The sequence below is a fragment of the Bicyclus anynana genome, chromosome 15, assembly GCF_947172395.1.
Source record: "Bicyclus anynana chromosome 15, ilBicAnyn1.1, whole genome shotgun sequence".
Lineage (NCBI taxonomy): Eukaryota > Metazoa > Arthropoda > Insecta > Lepidoptera > Nymphalidae > Bicyclus > Bicyclus anynana.
In genome coordinates this window covers 5,580,261-5,603,333 of record NC_069097.1, presented here as the reverse complement: position 1 = coordinate 5,603,333, position 23,073 = coordinate 5,580,261, and the positions used below count along the sequence as shown (strand labels likewise).

Genomic DNA, 23,073 nt, shown 5'->3' with positions numbered 1-23,073 from the left:
CAATACTGTTAACGTATTTTTATTAATTTTATAAGTATCTAATAATAGTAGTGGGGCTGTGTGTGTACTGTGTAAGAATACCTATATTTATCCCATCTATTACGTCTGGATTGCTCGATTTCAATGACACTCTAAAATGTTTTGAATTTATTTTTTATGAAAAATAATAATAATTAAATTAATATGTGGGTAGAATTAAAAATTAGAATCGAGACCATAGAGTAAAATTTTGTTGGTAGAACTGATTTTAGCCACAGATTACCAATATGGCGGTTGCCGGATTGTCCCTCAGACGAATTATATAGGGACTTGACTTGAAGTACCGATAAAACGTAACCCCTCTTTCAAAGTATAAGATCAACCATAGATTTAAGAGTCTGTATAGTAAAGATCTACAAGATTAACGATCTAACGCGTTTATAAAGCGTTTTTATGGCATAGATGTTTCAATAGGTGTCAAAGTGTTTCATGATTGTAGGCTAAATAAGTTATAGATGTATGTATATCGACAGTTTTGTACGTAAAGCCTGCAATTGTAGATTCTTAAGATAACGAAGCCAGCTTGGTTTAGGATTAGGTATCAGCTGCCTCTGACAGAGTAAGAGTAGTACATGAAACGAAATGTAAGCGATAAGTTTGTTAGGCTGTAATAAAATACACGTGTGTTTAATGTGAATCAAAACAGTTGTTTGTAGTTTATGGACGCAGAATATATTTATTGGTGTGAATTGGTAAGTGTGAGTTTACCTCGTCCTCCTCAAAAAATGACAGACAATTTTGTTGGTGAGTCCATAACCTTACTCCATATGTATTTGGTCTAAGATTTGTCCTCAGGTGGACGGCGTAGAACCAGACGAATGGCGTAGACGGAGAAAAATACTGTTACTATTAAATCTGTGGATGTGTGGTCCACAGATTAGATTTTAAAGATACTTTGTATCTATGATCAGCATTATTTAATCTGTGGTGGAGTCGTCCAAAAAATTGTGACAGGGAGAGTGGCTCGCAAAAATTTTCATTAATTTATATTTTAATAATTAATGTAACGTGAAACGTCTGAATAATTCTAATGAACTATTTATAAGAATAATTTGGTGCATAACATGGTCTATTCATTATAAATGCACTTACGCGAATCGAAGCTGTCCGGGAGTATTGACGTTTCGTAGTCTACAGGGACAGGCTTTCAAATGTCTGTTTGTGTCGGGCTGTATTAAGTGGGTGTGCGGCGTTACGGACGTACAGTTTATTTAGACCATTAATTAAATAAGTATTAGTGAAAAGTGCATTAGTGTTGTTATTAATTAAATATGTGGTTAATATTAGCACTGATGTGGCAAACCGGATCGCACCTAGATGGTGAAAACGTGACTCCGTTATAAGGTCAGTATCAGGTTTTCATTTCTAAATTAAATTTCCATTCGTAATTCATCTTATAAGAACATTGTTTGCCTTTGGTTAGCTCTAGCAAATATTAATTGTTACTTCCTAACACAAGTACGATGTCAATATTTTTTTACAGTAGGTAAGTACTCCCAGATGTGATTGTAAAGTGTTTACGTGCAATTAAAATAAAAAACAATTAGAAAATTGTTGATTAGCACAGTCGCTATTGTTTAACTTCACCTTATTTTAGTGTAACAATTTCAATTGGAAAGTAGGTTTGCACATCTTATTTGATGATTAAGCATTATATTTATTAGGTGTAAAGTATTGTATTTATACTAGACCAAGATCACAAAAACTATTTTTCTTGTTGTAAATAAATAATTGTATACATACCTAAAATTGGTCTAAAAACCTTCACATTTAATATATAACAATAAGATAATCTAGATGAGTTATTTTGTAACAATTTTTAGCTTTCAATGTCTATGTTAGTAATTATTAGTGAATCTAAAACAATAAAATCATAGACATTAGACATAGTTGCATTGCAAATTGAGTACTACCTATAGAAATGCCCTGTAGTCACTGATACTCCACACGTCACTATTGGGTAGTTTTGCCGTAGGGTCAATAGTGAGATCTTAGCTGCGTCGTGAGGGGGGTTTAGGTGTGTGCAGAAGTATATAGTAATATAATTGGGCAGACTCTTCTTCTTTTTTCCTGGGCCTTTTCCGCACTTGGCCACAAGGGTTGGCCATTGTATGTCTCAGACAGGGGCAGACTCAACCTCAACCTCTCTACATTGTTATACACCTATAATGAAATAAATAATGTGATAAAAACAAAGTGACACAAATACTCTATAAATAATTCATAAACTTCTCAATGAAAAAAATGATTAGAAGCAATTCTTTACTCATGAAATTAACAATACCTATAACTTATATTGTTTTTTTTTTCAGTTAATCATTCTTGAATTCCCCGCTTTGCATGTGGTTCAATCTTAGAATACATCACTTGCCTGGCATTCAATACTTCATACAACACTTGCAGAAAAAAACATTTTGTAGCCTTGCTTTACAAATATATAAATACTCAAAGGCAAGAGTCAATAGGCAGTTTCTAGGCAAGCGTGTCTCATCCTAGACCTCGTCATTGCTCTCCAAGGCATGATTTAAGTTTAACACAAGCCTATTGACCATAAAAAGAAATATCTATTAAATCCTGGCGATAGATCTGGTAAATCTCAATTTGAACCTATGCATTATTTACAACTACATGTAGACTCGAGTGTTTTTCAGAAAGCATGGGTACAGTTCGTTTCACTCTTGAAAGTTTGCCGCAATTCACAATAATAGTACATATTAATACTTTAATATGTGCCACAGACATGCAGTTTTAATTGTAAACTGCTCAGTTAAAATGTCTCTGTGTAGGCAAAACTGAAAACTGCACAATTCATAGTTGAACTGAAAATCAAATTAAAATATCATTCGATAAAACTGTAGCCCACATTATATAATGAGGACTACACTGCAGGCACTCTCTGTTCCCTCAATCTTATAATCTAATAATGAGATGATGATCAGTTAGAATCAGTGAGAGATCATATCCAAGAGCAGTGTTTAAATATGCATGTTTAATACTATTTAGTTAAATGTATGAATTAAGTTCTATGTTTGCATCAAGGGCAACATGCTAGGTCACAAATACAATGTTGTGTGTGTTTTACCATTTTTCACCATTAAGTAATTTATTTGTCTTATACTAAATGCTAATTCTATTACTGGCTTTGCCCTTCTCCTTTCTGGGAATGCAACATTATTCCTATACCCTATTTATTTGTTACCTTTAGTTAGTACCAGCTACTCAGTCCCTTCTTCATATCAGGTTTTACCCAAATGCTCAAGTTCAATGTAGGCAAGCTTAAATGAGTACTGTTATTTATATGAATATTATAAAGAGGAAATATTTTACTGTTTGTTTGTGTGTTTGTATGTAATGAATAGCCTCTGAAACTACTGAACCGATTTGAAAACTCTGTTGGATTTCACTGTTGGGAAGCTACCAACAGTGAAATCCAACAAAATAATACTAAAAATAATATATCTAAAGGGTTAAAAGTGGTTGAAGTTTTTTTTAATAATTTATTCAATTTTCAAGATATCTTTTTGTAAAATGATGAGTAGACTATTTATTATATAATTATAAAACACGCAAAAATATTAACAGGAGGGGATGAAATAGGGGTTGAAAGTTAAAAAAAAATCAAACTATAATGAAAACAATCCATTATAGAATTTTTTATTACAGTTTGAACAAAGTTTTATGAGCATAAAACATTTGCTTTTTAACCGACTTCAAAAAGGAGGAGGTTCTCAATTCGGTCGGTATTTTTTTTTTTTTTTTTTTTTTTTTTTTATGTATGTACACCGATTACTCAAAGACGCCTGGACCGATTTCAAAAATTCTTTTTTTGTTTGAAACGGTATAGTCCCCATTTGGTCCCATTGCCATCACGTCAAGATCTGATGATGGAATCCTGGAGAAATTGAGGGGAACTTTCGAAAATTATATGGGTGTCTAGTGTGTTCGTATACTTTTTCATTTAGTATTTTTAAGCACTACAATTTCATGAAGGTTTAAAATCAATCTGATGATGGAGCCATAAAACAGACGAGGGAACTCCTCGGCGATTTACAACAGTTACCTTGTGTTTGGGCTTGATTAATTTGTATTAATGAGAACTTTCCACATAGATAGGTTGTGACTGTCATTTAGAGGTTTGGTGATGAAGACCAAGGACAATTAAGGGAACTCCTTAACAGTTTACAGTAACTACCTTGTGTTTGGCCTTGATTAATTCGTATTGCTGAGAACTTTCTACCTAGATGAGTTGTGTCTGTTACTCGGGGTCTGATGATGAAGACCAAGGTCAATTAAGGGAACCCCTTAACGGTTTACGGTAGCTACCTTGTGCTTGGGCTTGATTAATTTGTATTGCTGAGAATTTTGTACCAAGATGGGTTGTGACTGTCATTAAGGGTCTGATGTATTCGTTTGAGATGAAATTTTACACTAAAAATGGAAAAATAATAAAAATTTTAATAAAAAAAATACAACCGACTTCAAAACCTAAAAACGTACCCACTAAACTAAAAAGTGAAAAATAACATCATAATATGTTCTACCTGATGATCAGTATGAAGGCGGTGCTTAGCGGGTGTTGTCTTAATTTAAGCCATTTCTGACAGGACCACATGAAACAACACTGTCTGCAAAATCTAAATGTATAAGATATTCTCACATGGCTTGAACTAATACATCACCGGCTTAGCACCGCCTTCATACTGATCAGCAGGTAGAACATATTATGATGTTATTTTTCACTTTTTAGTTTAGTGGGTACGTTTTTAGGTTTTGAAGTCGGTTGTATTTTTTTTATTAAAATTTTTATTCAGTTATAAATGTATCGTATCATACGTGTAGGCTAATAAGAATATATTTTATACTACCGCGTGCCTGCAACTTAGTCTGCAAAAAAATCGGTTTATCACAAATTCCATTGGAACCAAGGAATTTTCCTGGATAAAAATATAAAAGATAGTGAAAGTCCCATTAAAATCGGTTCAGCCTTCCAAAGATTAGCTTGGGAAAAACAGGCAGGCAAAAATTTTGCAGTTTTTATTTTTCAGAATTAAAATGTTATAGCTAGTAATTTTTTGTAATAATATACGTCAATTTATGGGTAAAAAATAAACTACGTTTTATCAGATGCTTAAGTTAATTTGCGGATAACCATTTTTTCAAAATAAGGTCGATCTCGCTTTACTCTCCGCTATCAAGAGCGAGGGTGACGTGTCCAAGTGGCGACAAGCCTGCCTTCGTAAACCCCCTATTGGGGGGTACTCTTTGTGAAATATGACGGCTAGAAATTCTTTTGTAAAGCACTTTATATTACTCGTGGTTGTGTGATCTACTTTACGACATCTAATCTATTTTGTTTAAATCTATTTTGCCGGTGGAAATCAAATAGTCGCTGAGAGCCGAGTAAATTTATATAAAACCTATGTTAGGGAGTGGACGTCCATTGTTTGAGATATTAGTTAAATATCTCAAGCAACGAACGAACTTGCCAAGCTATAAATTAATTATAGCTTGGCAAGAGCGTTCGTAACACTCCTGATGATCCGCGCGGACCGGGGGACGTGTAGCGATGAATGAAAAATCCACGACTGATGCATCTCACTTCCCCGCACACACTTTGCTTAATCTATTTGTAAATATAGCATGAAAATTTGTTTAGGAGTTACGAAAAACGCGAACTGTTTGAATTTAAAAATTGTCCTTATTTTTTTAGTACCTATTTCGCTTATTGCCCCGTAATCCTTATTAATTTTTTGGTAATTTTATCAATCAATCAATCAATTTATTCAATGTGTAGACACTCAATATCTATTTTGTATTAATTTACGCGAAAATAAATTAGGTGTTGCAATATTAATTTCATTGTAATATAATGTAAACGTCAATTTGAAACTAAATCGTTTGTTTAATACCTACCTAAGTAATCAACTCAACTCTCGGCCCATACCAACGTTAAACGAATTTTCATTTTCCGAAAGGAATTATCAAAATTATTTGGTAAATGGCATTAAATAACACAATGCTTTGTTTATGGTAGGCGTAGGATATTATATAAAAGAAGACATAAAATCACAAAAGTACATCTTCGGTATAAAAAAAAATGGGCAATCAAGTAAAACGCGCGATGCAAGCACTTAAGTCAAACAGTGAAAGGAAAATAGTTAACTTAAAATATTGAATAAATGTTGAAGAACAGTTAAGTTTAGCTCCTAACAAGGCATTCTCCACCCCTCTGTTCCGACAGTAGGTACGACTTACAAATCTGTTGTCTCTACAGCCCCCCTTGTGGTGACATATTTAGAACGTTGATCTTATTTTAAAAATAACTAAATAATAGCTAAGAAAGTAGTTTGACCTTGCTCGAGGTGAAGTGCGGTTGTAACTTGCAAGCCGTAACCCAAACTGATAGTTAGTTGGCAGTTGTCTAATGTCTATTCATTTATTGATCACTTATACTTGTAATTGTAGTTAAAATTCGTAATGTTACAAAAGCTACTGATTAGATCGATATCAGACTAAGTTCTGAGTTCTGCGTATACTGTGCCTCTTTACAATTTTATATCACCTCGCGGATCTTCCAAAAAGTTCTCTCAAGCTTATAGAAAAATCTTTTTTACACCATCGCATGTAAACAGAGCAACACGGGTATGCATGTTACACGTCCTAATACAAACTGCGACTATCAACCTTGAGACTCAAGTGCAAAAACAGGGAGCCTAAGCCCTCGTCCGCACGAGAGCTTTTTTAACGGACGGACGGAAAAAAGCGTTCAAATACAACAAATACATGCCCAAGTATAATATGCTCATACGACAGCGTTATTAAAACACAACGTTTTTTTTCGAGCAGTGTTGCATTTTCAATTTTGGGCGTTGGAAATAGACCATTTAATTTCAGGCGTTTTTAACGTTCGTTTAAATAACTCTCGTGTGAATGAGGGCTTATGTGCCTAACAAAAGCAGTATACTGTACTACTACTTTGATTCCAATATGTCAAGAAAAGAAAACTATGAGTAGCCGACGATAACCAGACAAACTTCATTACCGTACTTTACTTATACTCATACTAAAGCCGTACTCGATGTTTACCAACTATAGATTAGTTGGTAAACATCGAGTACTAATATTATAAAGAGGAAAAGATTGTTTGTTGAAATAAAGGTAGAAAAAGTCATATCATTTCATAACTATTGGTTTTTTATATATACAGGAAGAAATTTTTTTTAGTACAGATATTTTTATATTTTGTACATAAACAAAATTTAATGATCACGTATTTTTTCTTTTTTTTTTTAACTCAAAAATAACAAAGTTATCGTTAGCTAAAGTTTAAACATTTAAACAGAATTTGAGGGTCACCCTATCGCTGTACTAGGTAATAGCACAGTAATAGGCAACTACAAAATCAGCTGGTAGGTACTAGGTTAGCGAGCGCCCGCGCCGAGGGCCGTTGACCTTTCTACGTTTATTTATTTTTGTACCTATTATTTTTTATAATAATTAAAGGTCGTCACTTTTGAGTTGAGTATCGATTTTCCCTTCATACTTTATTGGGCTTAGGACCATCAATAATGCGTAGTAATAATAATAAAAATTAAAACAGAGACTATAAAAATTATGAACTTTCGATTGGAATAATGAAATACAAATGATGATTATTATTACGCAAACTTTTGCATTAAAGCATGATTCGACTTAAATGCGCAAGCGACGGCAGATTGTCTGTCACTGGTCGCCCTTCGGCAATTTGGCAGGCGTCCTCAGGGATTTTTCGATCCCCTCACCCCTGCCACCCCCGTCAGCCGAAGCCGAAGCGATATGACTACTGCCGGTATTTCTTTGTCGGCGTCTTACAAAGTGCCGCCAGCAGTTGCGCAGTTTGTTTGGGAATGTGTCCATTATTTTGTTATTTCTGAGACATAAATTGAAAAAAAAAATTACATAAAATGTATCGAACTGTTTGTAGATTTATGTTCTATTAATGATACAGAACCACGAAAAAAAATGTCCGCACTAAAGTCCGAATCACCCTGTATAATGTTATACAAAATATAAACTTTATACTAATTAATCTTAGTATGGACTACAAAAACATAACACAGCCCCTAGTCCCCGGCAGCCCCGCTATTCCTGGCTCTGGCAGCGGTTACGGTAACGGCGGGGCAAGGGGTGTTAAGAATCTCCGGCAGAGATTCCGCTGCCAACCCCGACGACTAGACCTGGCAACATATAACGCACGCACTTTGAGGTCCGACGAGAAGGTCATCGAGCTGGAAGAAGTTATGAGCAAGTTGCACTGGGATGTTATAGGATTGTCTGAAGTCCGAAGAGAGGGGGAGGGCTCGATAATCCTTGAATCCGGCAACATGCTCTACTACCGGGAGGGCGACCAACAGTCCCAGGGTGGTGTCGGATTTATCGTTGACAAGTCCCTCGTGAACAATGTTGTAAAAGTCGAGAGTGTGTCGAGCAGGGTAGCGTTCCTGGTCCTCCGAATTACCAAACGGTATTCGTTGAAGGTTATACAGGTTTACGCACCGACCTCAACACATCCCGACGAGGAGGTAGAGGTATTGTATGAGGATATTTCTAAAGCCATACATGCCTCAAACTCTTATTACAATGTTGTGATGGGGGATTTTAACGCAAAGCTGGGCGAACGTAGCGGTTCAGAGTTGAAAGTGGGACGATTTGGATATGGGCAACGGAACGATAGGGGCCAAATGTTGGCTGACTTCATGGAGAAGGAGGGCCTCTTTATGATGAACTCCTTCTTCAAGAAGCCACCACACAGGAAATGGACCTGGATGAGCCCCGATGGTTCCACGAAAAATGAGATTGACTTCATCTTGTCTACCAGACGGCAAATATTCAACGATGTTTCTGTGATCCATAGGGTGAAAACCGGTAGCGATCACCGAATGGTTAGAGGCACGTTGAATATCAACGTTCAGCTGGAACGGTATCGACTGGTGAAGTCTACGCTCCGACCTACTCGTGCCCATATTCAAGACCCCGAGTCCTTTCAACTAGAACTGCAGAACCGCTTCGATTGCCTAGCAAATTGCGAAACTGTGGACGATCTGAACAACAGATTCGTGGAAACTGTCCATTCCGTTGGGTCTAAGTTCTATAAGACCCACCGTACGAAAAGAACCAAAAAATTCTCAGACCATACACTTAAACTCATGGAAGAGAGGCAAGAAATGAGATTACAGTCTTCAGCAGATGCGTCAAATTACCGACTGATCAGTAGACAGATCTCTAAGTCGCAAACCAGCGACTTGCGAAACTTCAATACCGAGCGTATCAAAAATGCGATTGAAAACAATCGAGGCTCAAAAGTTTTCGCCAGAGATCTGTCTATTGGACAGACGCAGCTGACGCGTTTGAAGACCGAGCACGGTAATCTGATTTCTTCCAAGCCCGAGTTATTAAGTGAGGTCGAGAAGTTCTATGGACAGCTATACACGACTACTCAGCAGCCTGTTGACAACTTGGCTAAAGACCCCAGAGCCAAGTTGACCCGACACTATACCGAAGATATCCCGGACGTCAGCCTATACGAGATTAGTGAGGCTCTCAAACAACTGAAGAACAATAAGGCGCCAGGTGAGGACGGAATCACAGCAGAACTCCTGAAAGCGGGTGGAAAACCGATACTTAAAGTCCTTCAGCGATTGTTCAATTCCGTCATTCACGAGGGCACGACGCCTGAGGCGTGGCATAGGAGCGTGGTGGTTCTGTTCTTCAAAAAAGGTGACAACACCTTGCTGAAGAATTACAGACCCATCTCGCTGTTAAGCCACGTTTACAAATTGTTCTCGAGAGTCATTACGAATCGTCTCGCTAATAGGTTCGACGACTTCCAGCCTCCCGAACAAGCCGGTTTCCGAAAAGGCTTTAGTACCATAGACCACATCCATACGCTGCGGCAGGTTATACAGAAGACTCACGAGTATAACCAGCCACTATGCTTAGCGTTTGTGGACTATGAGAAAGCCTTTGATTCGGTGGAAACCTGGGCTGTGCTAAGGTCATTGCAGAGATGCCGAATTGATTACAGGTATATCCAAGCGTTGAAGTGCTTGTACGAAAACGCCACTATGTCAGTCCGTATTCAGGATCAGACTACGAGGCCAATCCAGTTGCAGCGAGGAGTGCCTCAGGGAGATGTGATCTCTCCGAAGCTATTTACCGCCGCACTGGAAGACGTCTTTAAGCTTCTGGACTGGGGCGGACTTGGCATTAACATCAATGGCGAGTACATCACTCAACTGCGGTTCGCGGATGATGTAGTCATCATGGCACAGACTCTGGATGACCTTAGTACCATGCTCAATGACCTCAGCAGCGTTTCTCAACAGGTGGGCCTGAAAATGAACATGGCCAAAACAAAAATAATGTTTAATGCTCATGTATCGCTCCACCCAATTATAGTTGAGAACGCTGCACTCGAAATTGTAGACGAATACATATACCTAGGACATATGATCCAGTTAGGTAGGTCCAATTTCGAGAAAGAGGTGAACCGTCGAATCCAACTCGGCTGGGCTGCATTCGGGAAACTTCGCGACATCTTTTCGTCCAAAATTCCTCAGTGCCTGAAGACAAAAGTCTTCGAACAGTGCGTGTTGCCAGTGATGACCTATGGTTCCGAGACTTGGTCGCTAACTATGGGCCTGATAAGAAGGCTCAGAGTCACACAGCGGGCGATGGAACGAGCTATGTTAGGAGTATCTCTGCGTGATCGAATCAGAAATGAGGAGATCCGCAGAAGAACCAAAGTCACAGACATAGCTCAACGAGTTGCGAAGCTGAAGTGGCAATGGGCGGGGCACATAGTTCGAAGAGCCGATGGACGTTGGGGTCCCAAAGTGCTGGAATGGCGACCCCGCACTAGTAAGCGCAGTGTTGGCCGACCCCCCACCAGGTGGACTGACGACATCAAGCGAGTCGCAGGGATTCGCTGGATGCAGATGGCTCAGTATCGTGATGTTTGGAAGTCCCTACAAAAGGCCTATGTCCTGCAGTGGACGTCCATCGGCTGATATGATGATGACTAATTAATCAATTTTAATTTAATTGATTGAAATGACTAGCGATTTATACTCTCATTTCTAATTTGTTTGTTGGTGCACATTGAGTATGGTTTTAGTATAGGTAAGGTAGGAGCATGGGCTGACAAATATTCAGCCTTCATGAATTGAAGTAAGTCTGGCTATTGCAGGCTCTACTTTTATGTACTATTTTATGTGCTACTTGTACTTGGATTTTTTATTTGCTAAAACCATATTCTTCACCGAGTTAATATTTAATTATTGGTATTATTAGTTAGTATAATATTACTTTTAATATTCATACACCTGTCAAGGTAGAAAGTATGTATGTCTATAGCGAGTTCTGTAAACCTTCTGTACTTTCTTATGAAAAAATATTATTATTATTATTATGCATTGTCACAGAAAAAATATTGGTATTTTTTTTACATGTATAGATGAGCGCTTGGCTGCAATCATGCTTAACAGTAACCGATGATGCAGCCTACGGTGAAACGCGCTTGCTTAGAAGATGCCTATTCACTCTTGACTTGAATATACCCATGTTGTATGTAGGGGAAGAAAGCACATTATGGGACAAGGACGAAGGGTAAAAAATTTGTAGGGAATCTAGAAGGCGGCCCGAGAACACGCGAAGAGCAAGTACCGGGCCCGCCCTCCCACTGATTCGGCTCGTATGACTGCGAAGTCGGTTGGGCCATGAGAGGTGGTGGGTTGTCCCTATATACCCATATTGTAGGTATTGTTTTACTTATTACTATGGTAATTGTTTCCCTTTGTTTCAGATGGGAAAGCGCGCGCGGCGAGCGGGCGTCCGCGCGGCGTCGTATAACGCGCGGTGCGCGACGCTTGCACCATACACCGGGTCCACACTTGCAGCGTAGGTATACGTTATTGTATACTACAAAATAATATTAATAAAAACATTTTTTTATAAACATAAAAAATTTCATTATATTTTCAGAATATAATAACGTAGATACTTAATAAAATTTTAATAATTACGTCATACGTCGTCATCAACCCATATTCGGCTCACTGCTGATCTCGAGTCTCCTCTCAGAATGAGAGAGGTAAGGCCAATAGTCCACCACGCTGGCCCAATGCGGATTGGCAGACTTCACATACGCAGAGAACTAAGATAATTCTCTGGTATGCAAGTTTCCTCACGATGTTTGCCTTCACTGATTGAGACATGTGATATTTTATTTCTTAATTTTTTCTAATTTTTTAATAATTAACTTTGTTCTAATCAAAATAAACTTCGACCGACATTAAGTTTCTTCGTTTTGCTTAAATCTTTCTGTATCACAAATAATTAAACTTTCTTTTTAATCTACAGCTGTCAAATGTAATGCAACACACGTTTTGCAATGCTTTTGCATGTGCACAAGAACGAAGGAATTTTAACGTCGTTCAAATTAAAGAAAAATTAACATCTTTGGAAACTGGTGAACTAATCTGGAAACTAAATTATGCTTCATAAATAAATTTACTATTTTTTATGAGGGCTTTACGGAACATATTAAAAACTTTTCAATTTATCATATCAGCCGATGGACGTCCACTGCAGGACATAGGCCTTTTGTAGGGACTTCCAAACATCACGATACTGAGCCACCTGCATCCAGCGAATCCCTGCGACTCGCTTGATGTCGTCAGTCTACCTGGTGGGGGGTCCAACACTGCGCTTACTAGTGCGGGGTCGCCATTCCAGCACTTTGGTACCCCAACGTCCATTGGCTCTTCGAACTATGTGCCCCGCCCCGCCCACTTCAGCTTCGCAACTCGTTGAGCTGTCGGTGACTTTGGTTCTTCTGCGGATCTCCTCATTTCTGATCCGATCACGCAGAGATACTCCTGACATAGCTCGTTCCATCGCCCGCTGTGTGACTCTGAGCCTTCTTATGAATCCCATTAGCGACCAAGTCTCGAAACCATAGGTCATTACTGGCAACACGCACTGTTCGAAGATTTTTGTCTTCAGGCACTGAGGTTTTACGGACGATGTATGTTTAATTAAAAACTTTTCAATTACCTGTTATTTAATCTAATGTATTTAAATATTTAACATTTTTCATACAATCATATCATAGCTATTTAGAAATCCTATCTGATGTCAGCAAGGCACACTGCTGGCCAGTCTTCCTTCTCCAGCTGATAGCCGTCCGAGTCGACGCAGTACGTCACATTGCCGGCGCGCTGATTGGGACGATAGTTACCGTTCGGCTCGCACACTTCTGAAACTGTCATGCCCCTTTCCGGGAAGTGCAGTATCGTATCACGAGCGCAATCTGTTAGAGAATGAAATATGGTCAACGGGTGCAGATATTTACAAAAAAAATATATGTATTTCATTTTCCAGTCAGTCGACTGTCGATCAATGCACGAGTATGTAGCTACAAATTCAGCATGATGCAATACGATTGAACATACAGTTTTTATATAGTTATAAGTATCTGTGCTTGTTATGATTATTTGAACAAGTTATGGCAGATTTTAAAGAAACGATCACTAGATAACGATACTCGTACTCATAATATAATGCTTTATAACTCGACTAAAAATTTTCGAGTTATGACAGACAGATAGTGAAACGACTACTGAATAACGATATTTAAAAAAAAAATAGCCCATTTTTTAAATATGATATACGTTTCCCTACAAGTAGTCGGAAAAGATTGTATTAGGATTGGGTACGATAGCACTCTAGTGGGCGGGTATCGATCCATCACCTCTCGGTGATGAATACCACTGAGCTATTGAGGCTTTTTGTTCACGTAGGACGCTTTAGAACTCGTAGTTTGTTATCTAGGTATCTCCAAGATTATGTGATTATGTGTACACATACATTACATACATACATGTTTACATTATTTGTCTCAAGAGATCTACGTATCATGAAAAATGTACTTTCATTTTTCATCAACGTCGCAAGATAAACCGTATTTATTATCAAAACATAGCTTATCTCATACACATTTCGTGTCACGCATCTTTCATCGATGACTGTAGCAAGTTGCGTATGTCAACACGCGAACTTTGTTTTTCCTCGAACTGGTCGAACAGTTATGTTTTGGTGGGAGATCCAGTATCGCGGCTCCCGCATTCCATCAGAGCGTCAACCGATTGAATGGAGCCGTTCAGCATGTCGGGAATAGGGTCACGGTCGCAAACCGGTCGCCGAGTTTACTCCGCAATGCGTGCGCGGCTGTGTGCTAACGGTACCGCCATACGTTTCCGTGTGTTTTGCTTTAACGTCAGCCGATAAAACTGATCGTGTGTTGGTCGCGATCGGCATTTTTTTTTTATCAGACGTCAAGTTGTTGGCGCTGCAGGCATGTGAGATTACTTGATTGTCAGTGGCTGACATGCATTAGCGAACGTGACTTCTTACGCGTGACATTCAGTTTTTTACGAATCCCGCGGGAAATATTGATTTTTCCGGGATGAAAAGTAGCCTACATGTTGCAGGTTGTTGTTGAGTCAAAGTCGGTTCCAAAGATTAGCCCGGACAAACAAACAAATTTTAAAAAAATAATTTTGTTTTAGTATCGAGTAAACTATAAGCACTTGAGAAAACACCGTTATTTTGTAATCACAGACGGAGACTTCAACTTAATTTATGTATTGATGATTGTTTAAATATTCAATTCATGTGTATTCAGTATTCATAATATGCAAATAATCGGTATTATGAGACAATTCTGAATTTAATAATATCGCTCAATTGAATTACTTTGGGAAACTAAATCAGGTTATCAGGTTATGTAGGTACAATGTCATCTGTGATGCTTCACATGATATGAAGATCGATGTTTAAGATATGCCCATATTGGCACAGAACAAGTTAGATTGGACTTACTGCAGTTAATTCCCTGCATTTCGCTGACTACGACCTGCCACGAGCCCAATATTTTACCGTCTCGACCGGTGCAGTAGGCGCTGAAAGTGAAAACACGCCATTTATTTATATTTTAAAAAGTAAAAAAATAATTCATTGACAATCTCGGAGGCGGAGAGTATACCTATGCTATTTTTGTGTATTTTCTAGGTAGTTAAATCTGTTCATTAATTAATACTTCTTGAAAAAGTATGTAGTACAGACTCCGGAACACCTGTTTCAAATATTTTTGTCTTAATTTGTTCAAGTGTCATTCAAAGTAACGTACTGGCTTTAACTATAATAACAAATACATTAAGATAAGCTTAGAGGAAACCTGCATACCTGAGAATTTTCTCAATTATCTACGTGTGTCAAGTCTGCCAATCCGCATTTGGCCTAACCCCTCACATTCTGAGAAGAGACTCGTGCTCAACAGTGAACCGACTATGGGTTAATGATGATAAAGATTATTAGTGACATGTTGTGTTTCAAATCAGATATAAGGAATAAAAGTTGTCCCTATAGCCGAAATTACGTAATCTTCCGCTAGCATTACATAAAACTTTATGTATAGAAATGTAACTTACATTCCATTTTGAATTTGATATGGTCCATAGCTTCCGTCGAAGTCGCAGAACGTAATTGGATTGCCCAAGAAGTGGGTTCCGTGTGCCGACTGTTCTCTGTGTATCGTGGCCAATGCGTGCACGATACTTTCACATCTCCGCAGGTACTGCTCGCCGACTGATGCTGCGCTAACTGAACAAATGGGATTCTATTAACGACTAGCAGACGCCCTGCGAATTCACCCGCGTAGTCGCGAAGTGTTTAACTAGGGTATGCACTAATTAATATGTACAATGGTAACAAAATTGAAAATTCCTTCTCCAAAGCAGGTTCGTAATGACTCTTCAGGATAGGATGTGCGTTTTTGCATATATGGAGTGCATGCCACTGCGCGTAGTTTCTGTTTGCTTGGGAATACGGGGATAAGATATAGTCCATGACACTCACAAACAACGTGGCTTCCTATTAGTGTAAGAAGTATCAAAATCGATTAAGTAGATCCCCTGCAACATCACAAGTTTAACTTTTTTCTAATATTAAGTGGGTATAGATTTTTAGTTCAAAATTTCAAAAGTACAAAAGTTAGACTTCGTGGAATACAGTAATGGCCACTAATATTATAAAGGCGAAAGTTCGTGTGTGTTTGGTAATCTTTTACGCCACATCTGATTTAGCTAAAATTGGGAAAAAAATTATACTCTAATACAGATTAAAGTAAACGAAAAGAAATTAGTTTTTTTGGTTTATGAAAAACTGAATTACCTTTATGCGGATGGAGATGCGGCAATCGGTTGGTGTTAAATAACTTGTTTACATTTTTATGCAAAGTAGGTATTTGGGTTTGTGCTGGATGCATGCGGATCAATTTTTTTTTTTTTAATAATAAGGTATTTGAAAAGAAAGGCATCCATTAGTGCTCCTATAATGCATACTCATAGCTCATAAGAGATTCCCAGAACTTCTATGAGATAGTTGTATAACTCTTATTCAATCCGATGTTCTCTTTTCATCAACTTTGATCTGATGTATATCTTAACATCTCTGATCTTTGATACATTTAAATGAATGCTCTAGTCGCTTACAAATGTGGAGCAATGAAACTTACTTATTAGAAGACCTTTGAATGTCCCTTGTCACTGCCGCTCGAGTGAACGTGAGAGAGTCGCCCGTTCTATTTCGAGCGTTTTGTTCAACCAATGTCATTATGTGAAAATTTCTTTACGATATCATTCGTTGCAAGGGCTAGATATTCATAATCTCTTATCATTGCATCTAGATTTCTTTACTTTCAAGGAAATGTATTATAAATTCTTTAGCCCTGAGTCTTGTGATTTGATAAACTTGATCTCGATTTATAAATGCACTTAACAAACTTAAGTGTCTTAAACAAACTACAAATTTGATTTGTCTTGATACTATTTTTAAAGTATTTTAGAAGAATGTTGTTGTCGTTGAAGCACGTAGTTGTATTTTTTTTGGAAATATAAAATCAAGTTACTTACTTTTTTTTTTGGTTGGTTACCCGTATTTATTTTATTCGCATCCTGGATATCATTAAGTGTATATCTATACAGCTAGTTAAACTAGCGTAACCTCGCGATTTCACCCGCGTATTTTCCGTTGTATGAATAAGGGGATAAAATATAGCCTATAGCATTCAGGAATAGTGTAGCTTCCAAACAGTAAAATAATTTTTCAAATTGGTTCGGTAGTTTCGGAGCCTATTTAATGCAAACAAACAGACAAATCTTTCCTCTTTATAATATAAGTAACTACTGGATTAATGATGCAGTTAGTATAGTCTAAGTATCATTGGACACGCAAAAAACACTAAAGAGGTTCTGGTAAGGAAGTGAAAGGACGGTCAAGAAATGGTACTGGTAGGTCTGTGGTTATGCGTGATCGTGATCGTGATGCATGATGCCTGGTTTTCCTTTATCAAAGTGGTATATTGCATGTCGCATGTAACACCATACAAAATCTGGGTTATTCGGATAGATATTACAATGCTTATGTCCATTTATTTCCGTAAAGCAAAGTTCTGTCGTTTGTACAATGCCATCGATTGTACAGTGGTTAATCTGTATGACTTTAAATCATGCTCCTTGTACTTGTAAACAAATACTGGAGGAAATTAAGTTTTTCACAAAACCGCAGAAAGTTTTTCCGGTTTTAAAAATAGTCTGTGTTGTATATAATAATCTATCTCCATTCCAAATTTTAATCAAATCCATTGAGTAGTTTTTGCATAAAAGAGTAAGAAATATCCATTCATATTAACTTTCGCGTTAATAATATTAAAAGAAAAATTGCGGTTTTCTTCCTTTCAATAAATTATCAATAGCAATTTGGATTTGGGAATTTGGTGGTTTTATACCATGCCTCAAAGATTTACGTTAAACCATAGGTTCCAGTCATTATAACTAAAATCTGATGATGGAAATGGAGACATTATTGGTGACATAGTGGTAGGCTTCAGCTGCAAATCGCCCACTCGTATAGGAGAGCCTGCGCCCAGCTGTGGGCCACTAAACAAGTTGCTAAAAACGTTAATGAATGCATATTCCAATGGTCTTACAACATGGTAACCGTCTCATGTCCACTTGGTGCACTGGCGGCGTGGTAGGTTGACCCGTCTTCGTCTGCGCGCACCAGCACATCTCTTCGTCGCACTGCAGTTGCTCATAGTCACCATTGGAAGTGCAGTGTAAAGTAGACAGTTTGCCGTATTGAGTTTGCAATTCGTGTCTTTTTCTACTGCATGCTATAAAAAAAATTAAATGTTAGTATTGTACAGGCTGTTAGTTGATGAGGCGTATAACATTTATTACAACTCAGTACAGTTTAAAGATGAAAACATGTGCTTTGCAACGCGGTCATCATCATCATCATCATTAACAGCCGATGGACGTCCATTCTCGACATAGACCTCTTGCATGGACATGCTCCCTGCTACCCGTTTGATGTCTTCGGTCCTTGCGGTCGCCATTCCAGCACCTTGGGACCCCAGGGTGCAACTAAGTGACAGCAAAAAATTAAAAAAGGGTAGGGGCAGGGTAGTGGTAGTTGAAAGTTTACATCGAGTTTCACGCGAAGGAAGTCGTGGGGTGTTAGTAACTTTTTTATGGTAATCTAGTTACTATATCATTAATCTGTGATGATCATAGATACTCTTAAAATATCTAAGGTCATCACCTTTTAATAAGGTAACTTCCATAATGTACCGACTCGTAAATCTATGGTAACTTCTCTTCTCTTTGATAAATTGTCAATGAAACTCGGTCTTCAACTTTGACAATATAGATGGTCGCCAATATGTGGTGTCTTTGTTATTTTTTACTAAATAAGATTTAATTTCTCATTCAGATATTTTGTAATCTTAAAATTGTTAGTGATTAACAAATAAATTTGTCGTAATTATAACAAGAGTATAAAGAAAATGCTATAAATTATTTTCCGCTTCAATGGATTGATATGCGAGAGAAATTTATGCTTATACAATAATAGATCATTCGAACAACACAACCATGTATAATCCTCAGGTATTTCTTTTTATCAAAGCAACTTACCGCAAGTCATTTCATTGGCTTCACTCCTCCACATTTGTCCAAATATTCTGTTCCCATTTCCATCAGAGCAGAAACATCTGTGTATTGTGTAAATAGGTACATTTGAACGGTGAAACGCAAGTGCATTGGAGCGATGTTAAATATTATTAATCACTAGCTGACGCTGCGCGGTTTCACCCGCGTGGTTCCCGTTCCCGTAGGTATACGGGGATAATATATAGCCTATAGGCTTCCTCGATAAATGGGCTATCTAACACTGAAAGAATTTTTGAAATCTGATCAGTCCAATCAGCTCCTGAGACTAGCGCGTTCAAGCAAACAAACAAACGAACTCTTCAGCTTTATAATATAAGTATAAATGGACGTTTACTCGTATAATGTAAATAGAAGCAGTATTAACTTTGATAGAAACTAATATTACAATATCAATGAAATCGATATGGTTTTTTTTCGTTACGAGAACAAAAACGCTTAAATTCAAATCAGCTTAGCCAATATCGACAGTGTGAAGAGGTATTGTAAGTTTTTGTTACGTTTCGTAATTAAAATTGGCGTTTACCTCCCTGTAAATAAATCGCCTTTACATTGCACGGGTGCGTATCGTCCGTCCGGTAGACAGTTGGCAGGGGGGCGACACCCTTCCGCGGGATCGGTTTCTGAAACATATGTTTGTGATCTATATATATTTATAGCTTTTATTAGACTGTTGGATTAAGGGTACGACAGAGAAGGCCGAAATCCTTGAGATGGTGCGTATTGTGAGGGGATTTCTCATTCTGGAACCTGGTCACCTGTTGACTGAGCCCCTAAATTCTAATCAAACCGAAACTGTAATTTTTGGGATTTGGCACAATTCATTATCATCAGACTATTTTAACGGAAACTTAGAAACGACTTGTGGAGCTTTTTAGACCTACGATATTACGCTGTTCCATTCCTGGTGGCGAGCTTAGGGTGATATGGTATTCTTTAGTGCGTAAGTTTTTTCTCGATGTTTGGATGTTTGTTACTCTTAGTAACGCCGCAACTGCTAAGCCAAATTGGCTGAAATTTGGAATGGAAATAGATTTTACTCTGGATTAATACATAGCCTACTCTTTGTCCCGAAAAACTCCATGGTTTCCCGAGATTTGCAAAAAACAGATGATTTTGATGGTATGAATGTTTGTTACTCTGTCACGCCGCGACTACTGAACTTAAAACCGCGAATTAACTTAAATTTGATATAGATATAGATTATAGCCTGGATTAACACATAGACTACTTTTTATCACAATTTATGGTTCCCGCGGGATTTGTGAAAAATTTAATACCACGCGGACGAAGTCGCGGGCGTCCGCTAATGTTTTTATAACAATACGTAGTTACACTCAGCCGACGTCATAAAATCGCCTTGTTGGTTCAGTGGCTAACCTATGTTACTTCGGATTACAAAGTCCTGGGATAGAGTCCTGGGTGGGGTCTAGGTAAACATACCTACTGAGGTACTTTTCTTCTAAGAAATTTTCTGTAGAAATTTCTCAATTTCTCAGCCAAGTTATACCAACGTGTCTCGAAGAGCATGTTAAGCTGTCAGTACCGGTTACTATCATCAACATTAAATAGTGGCTGTTAATTTTAAATTATCACCCTAATCCCGCCAACCTGATTAGAGCAGCATGGTGGGTTTAAGCTCCATATCTCCTCTTTATGGGGGGAGGCCTGGCCCTGTAGTGGGCAGTTAAAACAGGCTGGTAATGGTATCATAAAACAACCTCTGCGACGCCAAGTTTCACCGATACAATAACACGTTTGTTGTGGTTCACTTTCGCCTTCTAAAATATCGGCCTTCATCTCTCTAGTTTTACAATGACTCACAACACGTATAAAATTCCAATACTATTAAATTATTCTTTGTTAAACAACATTTACTAAATGAAAAAAAATTCAATATTGTATATTTCAAATATTTAGGAGTAGAAATCGACAATATTTAATTACGAGTACCTAGTACGTACTTATTGCATCATAATTGGGTGCTTAGTGTTAATATAGTAAATTAAAGTAAATTCCTATGTTTAATAAATTTTCGAAAGTTGCGCCTTAACTATTTAAGATAATCAAGAGATTCACGCATTATTGTGTTGTCTATGAAGTCCAAGACGTTACGTTGTATAAATAACCTCTTGCAGTCATTCATAGACACTACTTAATGTCGAATATGTCGCCCTTTCGGTTCAATAATTTACGTAACTATACGTTTTAAATAACAGCTATTTCTCCTATAGAAGTAATACCGGCCTCCGTGGCGCAGTGGTATGCGCGGTGAGTTTACAAGACGGAGTTCCTGGGTTCGATTCCCCGCTGGGTCGATTGAGGTTTTCTTAATTGGTCTAGGTCTGGCTGGTGGGAGGCTTCGGCCGTGGCTAGTTACCACCCTACCGACGAAGACGTGCCGCCAAGCGATTTACCGTTCCGGTACGATGTCGTGTAGAAACCGAAAGGAGTGTGAATTTAATCCTACTCCTAACAAGTTAGCCCGCTTCCATCTTAGATTGCATCCTCACTTAACATCAGGTGAGATTGTAGTCAAGGGCTTGTAGAGTATTAAAAAAACCTTAAAAAAACCTACCATCACCACCCCCATCCTCTCCCCCTCCCCCTCCACCAGTACCGTCGTCCAGTCTGCATCCAGGGCAGCATCCAAATATGGTCGCGTTGGGCACTACTACAAACCCGGCCCCGCAGTCAGCTTGCGAAAGATCAGTCACACATATGTCAGCTATTTCACACCGATTTGCAAGCACGTATGTTTGGATTGTTAAGTAAAGAAACAAAGATATACAAGAATTTTTCATATTTGCTACGTCAGTCCTGGTGACATTACGATCGAATAACAAAACGTACAGCGATAATTACTTATTGGTATCTGTAAATCGTTATCAAAAAGTAAATCTTATCAGTTAGATACGTATTTAATTCTTTGACGCATAGAGTTTTAATATTGATAAATGATTTATAAGCAACTGTTTAGTAATTGGTACTAACGTTTATGTACATTACATTTCCTATAACGGTATATAAATGCATATCATTGAATGGTCGGTAGTACCTAGGTATAGATACCCAGTGTCTATGATGTATAATTTTCAGGTTTTGTTACTAAATTTCCAAGCTGAAATAATAGTCGACCGTAGTTATAATTTCATATGAGCAAAGTTTTATCAGCGCTATCGCTATCTCGAGTTCTATTTCGCGACAAACGAGGCAGGCAGTCCAGACGCAAGCGGCCGCGCGCCCGCACTAGTGTCCGTGAGCGCCGCCTACCTGCGCCGTTAGCGCTTATCTAACGTTATCAGTTTGGCGTCAAAACGCGGCCTATTTCTCATATTTGTATTAAGTGACATGAAGATACTTCTCGTTTACTCATACTGGATAATTCCTTTTCCAGATTGGATTGAAGCGGCCGTACCCGGCTAGTATGGAGGAGTGCAAGAAACGAGCACAAGGCACTAAAGTTTCCAAAATCGCTAACATTTTCCAAGGGATGCCGTCAAGAGACGACGAAGACATGCGCGGAAGTGATGTGACAGTTGTGCGAACCGAAAGCCATCTGGCTAGGTTTAACAATGCCAGAGCTTTGTTTGAGAAATTAGGGGAGGAAAATCGCAGTTTCCGTATTGAAAAATCGCCCTCTGCGGCTGCCAGCTTTGCGGGGACGCGCGCTGTGCTCCCGGTGATTCCCGCGCGTTCCCGGTCTAGCTCAGCCGGCTCTGTGAGCCCTACACGAAACAATGTAGCTGCAGCATGTGCCATGGCACCGGCTGTCAACGGTGACCGATTATTATCCAATGGTGCCATGCAACAACCGCCACCTAAACCGGTTAAACCTAGTGTCCTTCCTAAACCAGAAAAGCCGGACAGACGTTTTAATAAAGAGCTTATAGAAAAACAGAGAAACTGGACCGCTCATTTT

The 23,073-nt window shown here is 38.3% G+C and overlaps 1 protein-coding gene and 1 long non-coding RNA gene across 2 annotated transcripts; one reads left to right on the top strand and one right to left on the bottom strand.

Annotated features, from left to right (window-relative positions):
• The first annotated feature begins 960 nt into the window (after positions 1–960).
• LOC112044735 (uncharacterized) lies at positions 961–22,589 on the top strand. The gene is made up of 3 exons (XR_008251510.1): positions 961–1,383; positions 11,882–11,980; positions 22,549–22,589. It is a non-coding gene; the product is annotated as an uncharacterized LOC112044735 (long non-coding RNA).
• Positions 12,939–22,530, bottom strand: LOC112044734 (uncharacterized). Its single transcript, XM_052885900.1, has 7 exons — positions 21,766–22,530; positions 19,678–19,774; positions 19,119–19,195; positions 18,128–18,313; positions 15,570–15,741; positions 14,962–15,041; positions 12,939–13,390 (listed from the first exon to the last, which is right to left on the bottom strand). Exons 1-7 carry the CDS (start codon positions 21,953–21,955, stop codon positions 13,206–13,208), a joined length of 987 nt encoding a protein of 328 aa, XP_052741860.1. The 5' UTR covers positions 21,956–22,530; the 3' UTR covers positions 12,939–13,205.
• Positions 22,590–23,073: the final 484 nt, after the last annotated feature.

Coding starts and splice junctions, on each gene's coding strand:
- LOC112044734 (XM_052885900.1), bottom strand. CDS start 21,955: ATGAAAAATTCTTGTATATCTTTGTTTCTTTACTTAACAATCCAAACA. Junction 19,775..21,765: donor CAGACTGGACGACGGTACTG/GTGGAGGGGGAG, acceptor CATATGTTTCAG/AAACCGATCCCGCGGAAGGG. Junction 13,391..14,961: donor AATGCAGGGAATTAACTGCA/GTAAGTCCAATC, acceptor ATTCTCTAACAG/ATTGCGCTCGTGATACGATA.